A 12,783-nucleotide genomic window follows, 5' to 3' on the forward strand; every position below is an offset into this window, starting at 1 on the left:
AACTATAAGCAGTATATAACTAACCATATCTTCTATTTGATTTAAATGCATTATTTTATTAACATTTATATTTCTTGCATTGATATAAATTCCATTTATCAGTCATTAAAGTATCTTTTCAGAGTAAAATTTTAAGCTGTTAGCTGAATTTTAAATCATTATCAAATTTTTTACGTAATATGTTTTATTATCAAAGGAAAAATTCTTTTTCAGATTCAATAAAACTATCATTAGAAATAAATCACTATTGCAGAGTTTTAAGCCAAGCACTTCATATCCAGTGATGTAGTACAGCTGCTTAACAGCTATCTAATAGCATTAAATATCTGGTAGAAATCAATTTTTGGCTAAATTTCAAATGAAGAAGGTCCTGAATTTTCAGAAAACACCTTTTCAGAAAAAAATTATAATTTGCTTCTAAAAAAACGAAACAATACCATCTGAAATCATTGTCAAACAACTGTTGAGAACATAACTAACTATTAAAATTCATGTTAGTATGAATCTTTTGTATCATTTTATTTTTTAAAAAATAGTTTTTTTTTATAAATATAAGAAAGAAATAACTGACTTTATTGGTTTAAAAATATGATTTCTCAATGGAATTGTAGAAAAGAGAATTCTGGAAATACAGTAAAAGCCTAATTATCTAGCTTTCAACTAACCATAAAGCTGAAGCAAATGAATTGTTTTAGAATTTTAGGAAATTTTTTACTTGACAAATTAAGCTTGTTACACTATTAGCACATAAATTTAAGAAATATTACCATCCCTTAATTATGTTGCTTGGTATGGCTGCACCAGCTTTGGTGGCAGCCTGCTTCTACGAGACAGCATGCAATGAAGCATTTTCTAAGTTGCAGGATTCTGGCCCAAAAAAAGTCATGATATGCGACAATATTTGAAAATGGATAATGAAACATGAAAAATTATGACATGCAATTTAAGTTTTTTATATGCTATATCTGTAATTTGTATTTGCTTAATATCTTACTATATATAAAATAATCTGTTCCATTAAACTTCTGCCAGAAGGACTGATGCAAGTTTGGTAACTTTTCTGCCAAATTTCATGTTCGGTGAGATTTCATAATTGGATAAAATATTTTACTTTCATGTTTAAGGCCTATGAAATAAATTAGCTTTTTTGTCCGAAATGTATTTTTTTTCCCCTGACATCTTATATAATTTTAAATTTAGGCTTTTGATATTCAAGTTGGTAAAAAATAAGCTGATTGTTTTTATAATTTTTGATTGGAAATTTCTTAAGCTATTCTAATATCAATTCCATTTTCTATGCAATCAATAATCCAGAAATTTTATATATTCAGCATTTTCCAAGTATTCCATTACTTTTAAAATAAGGAAATACCACAATATTTTACATGTGGCTACAATTTAAATAAGATGTTCACTTGGAAATTTTATTACCACATGAACGAAAACAAACAGCCAACTTTTACAAAAGATTATAAATTTATATACAGCAGATGCCACTTAATGTCATCATGGTTAATGTTATCATTTAGACATTGTTATCAATCTGTTGAATTACTACTCGTTTGTATATGAAAATATGGAAAATATCGCTTATTGTGATCAACAATTCAATTACCATCAAACTAATATAATATACAATTTTTTTAACTAAAATAAAGTCACCAAAAAAAATTTATCAAACAATTTCAAAATCAGACAACAAGCCTTTCTTCTTCAGGAAGGGGGCGGGAAGCTCTACAGAGCTTTCTACCCTTGAAAATTTTTTTGAAAACATCTACAGTTAACTAAAGTTGCTATCTTTTATTTGTTTAATTTAAAATTTTACATCAGCATATTTTCTTCGAATGAGGGATGCCTTCCGAATATTAAGATTACAGGTACAAGCATTGGCCAAATAATTTCCAAAAACATCATGACAATTCATAAGTAAACTTTTGCATTTTTTTCATTAAAATGCTGTGAAAATACCTTTTGATATTTTTATATCAAATTAGTTAAATTCCATTATTATTTTGAAGGGTATTTTTTTCATTGTTTAATGTTGTCAAAACAGACATGGACAAACATGATCACATTAAGCAGCACTTACTGTATCATTACATTTCTTAGTAATTTAAATATGTTGCCATGTGCTAAGTTTTCTCATATAGCGCTGCAATATTCTACTAAAAAGTACTTGGGAAATAATGAATTTTAAAACAATATCATAAATATAATGTATGCAGTTACTTACTATATTTTTTGGATACAATTTCACATGCAGCAATTGTATCCATGTAATGAGTAGCAGGCTTTTGCTGCCTGCTAAGTAATTTAACAGCACCTTTCTGAGGTATAGGGTTAATTTCAACTTTTTCACCAGAAATTCCTAAATGGAAGGCAAAAGTATATATTACTTATTATGAAATAGACAAAAAAAAATAACAATAATATAGTATTAACTATTTCATTTTCTTTTTTCTGACAAGTTTAAGAACTGATACTAAAAGCCACAACAGTTTCAAGAATGCACTTTGCTTTTAATACTGAATGTAAATTTGTTCTTGATAAATGTTGTATACTGTATAGTCATTTCTTCCTTGACTAACAGATTGAAAGAATGATAGAAAACTAATCTATGTTCCAAGAGATAAGAAAATTTATGCAGAATACTAAACTTGACTACAGTAAAATAAAATTATTGTTTTCTAACTGCATACAGAAGTGGTTGCAGGTTTTATTCAATTAAATAATGATTTGAGACATACACTTTTAATTATTATGCTTTTCAAACTAAGCATAATTAATATGATTAAATTAATACGCAACTACATATTAATATGCATAAATTAATACATAGATGATTTAATACATAGAATTACATGGAATAAATCCTAACTAATAACTAGTACTAATAATAACCAATAAAGAGAATTACATGTATCCAAATCATGCAATTAAATTCTGACAGTCAATAAAGAGGCAAAAAAGTCAAAAAGAAAACTGATTGATACAGTTTCTTGTAAATGCAACGTATTAATTTTATTTAAAATGTATTTTCCCGATTGGCAACAACAGTTTTTTTTCAGAACGATAATATTTTGAACTGTAAGTTTTTTTTTTAGCAGTAATGTTGACGGTAATGTTTCAGAAAAAAGCAAGCATCTAACAATTAATATTTCAACGGTAATGTTTAACGGAATGTGTTTTTAATAAAGGAACTAATTAATTGCTAACATTTCAGAAGTGGGATAAACTAGAATTATTATCTAGATTTAACAACGTATTGCCTTAACATACGCTAAGCCTAAACTGAATGCGGAAGCTCGCCAAAACTGAAAGTAGAAAGGTACGTGAATTTATAAACTGTTTATGTTATATTTAAGTATTAAACGGAAAGAACTTAAGTATAATTATTGTATTATTATTTGAAAATTGAAGTCTAAGATGGCTTATTTGGCAAGAGGCAAGAAATGTGACTTAAAAGAACTTGCTTTGGAACTTGATGTAGATGTCCCTTCTGATATTAAAATTGTAGGCTTAAGAGATATGATTTTGAATAGTAAGAATTATAATGAAGACTTTACTAAACAAATGCTAGATAGAATTATAAATGATCGTTTAGACAGGGAAAAGTTAGAAATTTTAGAAAAAGATAAGCAAAGAGCATTTGAACTTGAAAAATTGAAAATAGAATCGGAAATCAGAAGTAGTAATGTAAATGATTCTGTTCCTTCTAATGTTAGTAGAAGTAATATTTGTGATATGAGTAAATTAATGTATAAGTATGATTTGAATGAAGGTGATATAAGTTTTTATTTAGTTTTATTTGAGAGACAGGCACTCAGGTATTGGGTTAGAAGAACAAAACTGGGTTTCTCAGCTGTTGAGTCTATTGCCTTATGAAATAACTCAATTAATTGCCCGTGAATCAGAAGAAAAAGCTAACGACTATAAGCACGTTAAGCAACTACTACTGAGAAAATTTAAGTTAAGCCCTGAACAGTTTCGGCAAAAGTTCATTTATCATATTAAAACATTGCGTAATACGTGGAAGGACTTCACGTTTGAATTAAAAGATTATTTTGAAGAGTGGCTTGCTGGATTAAATGTAACAGATTTTGACTCTTTAAAACAACTTATTATTACTGATCAATTAAAGAAGAGGGTCCCCGCTGCTATCCGAGACCATTTCATTGATGATAGGTCTAAATTCATTAATCCTGAAGAGTTGGCTGAAAAACTAGATGAATATGAAAATATTCGGGCAGGGATAAAAGTACTTCAAGTACAAAATAAAACTTTTGGGCATAATTCAAAGCCCAAATCTGGTTCTAAATTTTATGAAGGATCCTATAATCAGTATTCAAGACAAAGAAATGTTAACGATTCCATGCAGACAGATGGTAATTTCAAAGTGGGTTTTAAAACAGTTTTGATAATAAATACAATCTGAGAGATAAGTTTTATAAAACAGACGAAAGGAAAAGGGAATATAATTCTGGCATCCGCAATGAAAAGGGTGAGCCGAAATGCTTCAATTGTAATGATTATTATTGACATATAGCGACGGATTGTCCACAGCCTAAAAAAGAAATTATTTGCAGGAAATGTAATGAAAAGGGTCATACTTTTAAAAAGTGTACGTCTAAGAATCCAGACTTGACAAATGTTAAAAATAATTTATCCGTGAACCAGAATTCAGGTGTTTCACCAGCTGTATATTTAAAGTATGCTCGCATCAATAATGGGGAAGAAATTACTGCAATCATAGATACGGGTTCTAGTTCATGTTTATTGAAACAGTCTGCGGCTAAGAGACTGAATCTTATTATAAAACCTGATGTGGAGGAATTGTTTGGCTTTGGGAACCAGAATAAACCAGCTGCTAGAACATTGGGAAAAGTAACTGTTAACTTAGAGATTGATAATGTGGAAGGAAAGGACATTACAGTTCTAACTGTAGGAGATGAAACACAACCATGCGACTTATTAGTTGGTCGAACATGGATTGATTTACCGCATATTGCATACGCCAAGATAGGAAATACCTTGCACATACGTTATGCTAATGACTGCCCATTTTCACAGTTGCAAAATGATAGCAAAACTCCGCGAATTAAACTGAAGGCTTCCCAAGACACTCAAATCGAAAGTAATATGGTTAATTTCGTAAAAGTTAAAACTGATGAAATAAATAACGGTTATGTTTTAATAAGTGGATCGGAAGATGAGTTAGGCTCATTATTGGAAGTAATACAGGGAGAAACAGTGATACCAGTCACTAACTACAGCGATCGAAAATTAATTTTGAAAGAGAATTAATGTATCGGTAGAGCGGAAGTAGCAGAATTAGTTGAACCAAGTTCAGATCAGAAAACTGAAAATTCAAGTCAAAAGGAAATAATAATAATAAATGAAATTAAGAAGTTTAGGAGACCGATTACCTTAGAAGAAATTAAAGTTAATAACAATACTACGTCAGAAAGAAAACAGGAAGTTTTACATTTGATAAATGAGTATCGAGATTGTTTTGCATTAAATATGGAGGAATTAGGGTGCACAAACTTAACAAAAATGGATATTAAAGAAATTGAAGGGAGCAAGCCTATTTGCATGAAGTCGTATAAAACCAATACCGAAGAGCGTGCTTCTATAAAGAAGATAATAAATGAATGGAAGAAATGTGGAATTGTTACTGAAACAAGATCTCCGTATGCTAGTCCAGTTTTACTCGTAAAAAAAAAAAAACAGGTGAATTACGATTAGTGATATATTATAGAAAGTTGAATTCGCAAACTGTTAAAGATAAATTTCCACTCCCTAGGATAGACGATCTTCTTGAATGTCTTAGTGAGTGTAAAGTTTTCACTACATTGGACTTAGCTCATGGATATTTGCAGATTCCTTTAACTGAAGAAGCGAAACTGAAAACAACTTTCATCACTCCAGATGATACTGGTCAATTTGAACGTATGATCTTTGGGTTAGCTAATGCACCTGCAGAATTTCAGAGACTTATGAATCAAGTTTTGGGTCCATTGCTTAATAAAGAAGTATTGTGCTATTTGGACGACATATTAATTCCAGCTAAATCTTGGGAAGAAATGATGGAAAAACTTAGGAAAGTGTTTGATAGATTGAGAGAACCAATGCTGACATTGAAACTGACAAAATGCGAATTTGGAAAAGATGAAGTTGAGTATTTGGGATTTCTAATAAAATCAAATGGTATGCAACCTGGACCAAGAAAAGTACGAGCCATATTAAACTTTCCTAAACCAACCAATGAACATGAAGTTAAACAATTTTTAGGTCTTACAAGTTTCTTTAGAAGGTTTGTACCGAAATACGCAGAGAAAGCTGAGCCGCTAACGAGACTGACGAGGAAGGATGAAACATTTCGTTGGAACGAAGATCAGCAAGAAGCATTCAGTACTTTAAAGGATCATTTAACTAATGAACCAATACTAGCATTATATAATCCTGAAGCAGAGACTGAAGTGCACAGAGACGCGAGCAACAAAGGACTGGCAGGAATGCTGTTGCAAAAAGGTAAAGATAGAAAGTGGCATTTAGTTTATTGTGTAAGTAAAGGAACAACAGAAACAGAAAAGAATTATCATTCAAGCAAATTAGAATTAATGGCTATAGTTTGGACTTTGACACGACTTCGACAATTTTTAATTGGGATCCGATTTACGGTAATTACAGACTGCCAAGCTTTAGTTCATTTAAACGCGAGGAAAACTTCAAATCCTCAGATAGCAAGGTGGAGTAATCTGATCCAGGAATACAATCTTGAAATAAAGCACAGGAAAGGCAAAAGAATGAGTCGCATAGATGCATTGAGCCGATCGCCAGTTGATCAGCCAGAAGAAACTTTAGACTCTATAACTGAAAACAACTTGGAAGTTTGTTTAATGCTAACGATAGATGAACAAATTCTTATGATTCAGCATTCAGATCCAGAATTATGCAAATTAATAGACATTTTAAAGAAAAAGATAAATGATAGAACGAATGCAGAGAAATATGTAACTGAAAATTACGTCTTGAAGAATAATCGATTGTTTCGTAAAGTGAAAGATCAGGAAAAGGAGAAATTGTTATATGTCATACCTAAATCAATGAGAAAAGGTATTGTAGTAAAATTTCATGATCTTTTGGGACATTTTTCAGCAGACAGAACTGTTGCCAAAATCAAGGAATCATACTGGTTTAAAGGAATGAAACGATATGTTATGCATCACATTTCGATGTGTTTCGAATGCCTAGTAAATAAAATGCCTAGTGGTAAGAAACAAGGAGTACTGCATCCAATTAGACATGGTAGAAGACCTTTTGCAATTATACATATAGATCATTTAGGACCATTCATAAAAAGTTCAAGAGGAAATACAGAATTATTTGTAATAATTGATAATTTTATGAGATTTAAAAGCTTATATCCTATGAAAAGTACTGCAACCAAGTATGTTTTAGTTGCATTGAAGAGTTTTGTAGATGATTTTGGGTTACCAGAAAAAATTATCAGCGATAGAGGAACATGTTTCACAGCGAAGGAATTTCGAGAGTACTGTCAAAATAATGGAATCAGTCATACACTCAATTCAACTCAACATCCAAGTAGTAATGGAATGGTGGAAAGAGCAAATCGAACAATTTTGGCTACGATTAAAACGAGTATGGAAAATATGAATCAGAGAGACTGGGACAAAAAGATTAAGGAATGCGAAAGAAATCTAAACAATATGATAAATAAGACTACAAATAAAACTCCTTTCGAAATGCTTCATGGCTATTCACCAAAATTTAACAACGTATTGATGAGGATGATTACAGATGAAGAAGCAGATGAATGGGTGAATCCAGTAATCTTACAGAATGAAACTAGAAAGAGAATTGAAGATATGCAGATGAAAATGAAAGCAAATTATGACAAGAAGAAAAGCAATTCTTTAACATTCGAACGAGGAGAAATAGTAGTTATGAGAAGAGTACCTAAATCAACTGGAGAATTAACCAAAACACAACAAAAGTATCGAGGACCTTTAGTAGTTACAGAAGTTTTACCAAGTGATACCTATAGAGTGACTCAATTAGAAGAGAAGGTGAAAGGACATTTCTTTAGTACGACAGCTCATGTGAGCCAATTAAGGTCATGGCAGTGTCAAGCTGAATCAGAAGAAGACGATGATGATGGTGATGACATTAGTGTTACTGGGGATAACGATAACAACATGCCACATATTACTAAAACTATGACACGGAAAAAGAATAGAAAAAGACGGTGAATCTCTATGAGAGCTAAAGACTTTCGAACTATAAACATTAATATTAGATTTAATTTTTTAAATATAAGTTCTTAATGTTCCGAGGTCGTAACTAAGTCAGGATGCCCGAATGTAAACGCAACATATTAATTTTATTTAAAATGTATTTTCCCGATTGGCAACAACAGTTTTTTTTCAGAACGATAATATTTTGAACTGTAAGTTTTTTTTGAGCAGTAATGTTGATGGTAATGTTTCTGAATAAAGCAAGCATCTAACAATTAATGTTTCAACGGTAATGTTTGACGGAATGTGTTTTTAATAAAGGAACTAATTAATTGCTAACATTCTTATTAGGGAATTAGAACCTCAAAATAAATCAAAGAAACTAAATTAATTCAAGAAACCTGTAATTTTGATGTTAAAAGTGGACTGTAGGACATTATCAAAAGAAGAGAAGTAATAAATTTTAAAACACATTTGAGTTAAATTTTGAGCTCATTCATTCAATCAAATCCAAATAAAAAAATATATAAAATAGAGAGAAAAATAAAGTAATGAATCCAAACATAAACAAAAAGAAAGATGTTAAATATAAATTTAAAAACTGAAGACAAAATCAAATTATAAAACAGCATTTATCAAGTTAAAGAAAACATGAAAATAGAATATATCTTGCAGATAACAAACAAACATTAAAATACAGAATTTGAACAGTTTAAGCTTTTTTTTTTTTTTTTTTTTTTTTTTTTTTAGTTTAATAATTTAGATGTCAATTTCAGTGAACCCAACTAAAAGAAAAAAAAATCAAATATGCAAACTTTATTGGAATACAATCTTTGATCTTAAAATAGAAATTCATGTTATTTAGTAATGCTTTTACTAATGTTAAACATTAAATTCTGTATCCAAGTTAAAACAATTAGGTGAGAGTTTAGAAAATCATAAATAAGATAGTTAATTAACTACATGAAGTTCATATTATTTCAAAACAGGAAATTACTAATGAAAAAAGAAAGTGCAGTGTACAGTTGAGTGTACAGACTACATTGGATAAAAATTTTAATAAGCAATGACTGTTTTCAAATTTACTAAGTAACATTCCATCTATACTTATTTTACTTTACAAATATACTTTAAAATATTATTCACAATATTTCACTAAATGAAATAAATTATCTGCACCTTATCTTTCATTTAATTCACAATTTTGTTACTATAAGAGCAATAATAAACACCTAGGCATTTTTTATTTAACAGCCTTGAATAAGCTAAAAACTTCATGCAAATCAATAACAGCTACAACTGAGAATCATCTTATTACAGATAGAATTTTCTACAGAAAAATTAAAATTGTCTGGAACTATGGATGGTTGCTTTAAATCACATTCACTATGACTGAAGTGAAAATTTAATATTTAAAATTAATCATGCCTAGTAAAATTAATCATCCCTAGTATACCTAGTAGAATGTTCAAAATTAACAAAACATAATTCTCAAATACACAAGCTATGAAAATTCCTCACAAAGTCATGCTCATGGCTGCGATGAAAAACATGAAAATATTAAATATTACAAGAATTTTAAATAAACAGTTAGCATTTGCTGTGTATGTGCTTGTTAAGGTTAAATCAAAGTAAAGTATAACAACAAAGAAAAAGTATGGTTCAGAGTTCAGTCTTAAGATACAGAATTTTGTTTCCTGATGGTTAATAATACTCATAATAGTCATGAACAAATAAAAAAGAGCATGTTACCCACAAGGCTTTCAATGTTACATTACACTATTAATATATGTTTAAAACTTAAATAAAGGTTTAAAACTTCAAAATAGAAATAGAAATAGAAATAAAGAATATTTGAGAATATTTCTAAGGAAAATCAGTTTCCAAAAAGAAGTTTTCAATAAAACTTATCTTCTCCATCTGATGATGTTACCTCAAAATATAAATTATTCTCAAAAAATAAAAAATAAAAATAATGCAATTTAAGAAATGTGACAGAAAATTGGTACACTTGGTACATTCCGTAACTGTACCATTAATGTGATTTTTCCAAGAGAAAATTAGTGCATTCAAAAGAATGAAATAGCCTTTTAATGCACACACATACACACAATATATGTATAACTACCTTTCTAGAATAGAAAACTGCTGTTTGTAAAGATTTTGAACAAATTCTCTTTAATCTACCAAGCTTTAATCAACTGCATGATAAGAGACATCTAGAATCTCAAATTAAGAAGTTGCAAGAGAGTTTCATCATTACCGAAATAGACAAGGCAAGTAATAATTTCAGTATTATTTGAAGAAAATTTTATTATGAGCTTATACAAAAAGAGCTGCTTAGCACTAACACCTATCAACATTTAAGAGCAACACTAAAATGCTCTTAAAAAAATTCACTGCCTTGCATAAGAGACTCAAAATTCGTCCTAACAAATTAAATAATAAGTTTGCTAATCTCTATGCACTTCCTAAATTTCATAAAACTCCAGTCAAATTCAGATACACTGCTAATTACTAAAAGTTTTCTAAAAGAAACTGATTATCTCTTTGCCATGAAACTTAAACTAATTCTGGATATTTCTAATAATTACGATTTTCAAGATCTACACTGCAATTGGATGATTAGTTACAACGAAAAAATTCTCGAGACTTTAAATTTGCTTGAAATAGAACATATTCAATGTTATGACTTCGAAAACCTTTATATATCACTTTATCTTTAGAAGAAATTCATAGTAGCCTACTTACTCTCCCCAGTTTCTTTCCACAGATTCTTACAATAGTTTCTCAAGAAGAATGGAAACTTTTTCTCAAAAGTGTACTTTTTAACAATTATTTGCAGTTTGATAACACAATCTTTAAGCAAGTACAGGGAATACCTATGGGCAGAAACTGCTCAACTGCATTCTGTGGGCTATTCCTTTTCCCGCAAGAATTTAAGTTTGTACATTCACTTAATCTTGAAGAACGAAACTATTACAAAAAGTAAATATATCTTTCGATATATTGATGATGTTATTGCCTTTAACAACTTTAACAAACTAGAAAATGCAAATATTTACCCTACTTGCCTCAAACTTAATGCCACTAATGCTATTCAAAATGATATTGTTTACCTAGATCTTAAAGTTCTTAATTACAACCTTATTAAAATATTTGACAAATGCAGAGACTTCAATTTTCCTACACTAAAACTTACTAACTGGTTTTTAAACATTTCTAAAAAAGTCATTATCAATATAATTAAAAGAATCTGTAATAACGCAAACCTCCTTTAAGAAGAATAGGACTTTTTATTAACAAATTGCTAATTTTTCCAATTTCAACTCTTTTCGGCCAGATAAGCACTTTCTTAGAAGTTAGCCATTTTGTTTCAGCTTCACATTTTTTCATGACATAGTTTTGAACAAGATGCCATTTTGATAAAATAGTCAACATTATTCACCTTCTTACATCCTCATTTAAGAATACTAGTTTTTTCATCCTTTGGCCATTGCTTACCATTGGCTATTGCTTCTTGACATGTGTTTCCCTTCTACGAAGCTTCACTGTATTGGAGAAAAGTAATTAAATTATTTTAATTACTTTTCTGGTAGCACTCCTTTAGAATTCTTCTTTTTACGGCAGCCCTTTGCAGCAATTTTGATCATTTTAAGTTGAACAGACTCCCACTCTGGACGCAAGTATGATTCGTCTTTTTTTTTTTTGTGTTTTTCATTGGTCTTTGTAAGACCCATTTTGATGCGTTTTTATTATGTTTCTTTTAATTCTTCTCCTTACAAAGTTTATAATTTTCAGGCCAGGAGGTGCATCCCTTAAAATTGTGTAATTTTTGGACTAATAGTTTTTAGCTATTTATTTTAATTGTACATTTGCCTAACTAGGATTTCTTGAATAGTTTTTTCGTGTTTAATAATAAGTTTTACATTTACAATTTAAATTACAAGCACGTCGGGAAAAGAAGCGATATAATTGAGACTTACTACCTTTTTTTAAGATTATTAAGTTGAATTATTCTATTAATGAAATTACATTTATAGTCTCAATTATTATCGTTTGATGAAACGCACTAAAGTTATTAATTTAATTTGAGTTTTGAGCTGCTTTTCCCTTGATAAATCTGGCTCAAACCTTGGGTTGAGCTAATTTACCATTTGTTGCAATTTTTTGTCCATATTTACTGTGTATTTGAAATGCATTTAATTTTTACAAGCATCCTTTTAAAATATTTTGTGCATTAAAATTTCTTAATTTTTTCTCACCCTTTTTGATTTTGAAGTCATCTCGATTTGTAATTTTTACATTTAGTTTTCACGAGATAGCTTTTACTACTTTAGTATTGTTTGTTGTTGTTATATGATTTTATATTTTTGCTAAGGAACTATACTGTCAAGTGTATTTTTTAGCATTAGCTTTTAAACACTCCTCTTAATTTTTTTTTTTTTTTTTTTTTTAGTTTTGCAGCTCAGTACGCAAAATTCTTGACCTCTAAGATCTCTCTAATTCATGTTTTGCTACT

At 29.5% G+C, this 12,783-nt stretch overlaps 1 protein-coding gene across 16 annotated transcripts in view; it reads right to left on the reverse strand.

Moving 5' to 3' along the window:
• Positions 1-12,783, reverse strand: part of Sin1 (SAPK-interacting protein 1) — a 323,009-nt gene that overhangs the window by 10,142 nt on the left and 300,084 nt on the right. For all 16 annotated transcript variants that reach the window (XM_085806729.1, XM_085806718.1, XM_085806726.1 and 13 more), the window contains one exon: positions 2,234-2,368. In XM_085806729.1, coding sequence (XP_085662855.1) covers positions 2,234-2,368 — 135 coding nt within the window. The remainder of the gene's footprint in view (positions 1-2,233; positions 2,369-12,783) is intronic.

Source organism: Stegodyphus dumicola, chromosome 12, assembly GCF_044657685.1.
Source record: "Stegodyphus dumicola isolate Sdum_Otavi_A_Nest chromosome 12, ASM4465768v1".
Lineage (NCBI taxonomy): Eukaryota > Metazoa > Arthropoda > Arachnida > Araneae > Eresidae > Stegodyphus > Stegodyphus dumicola.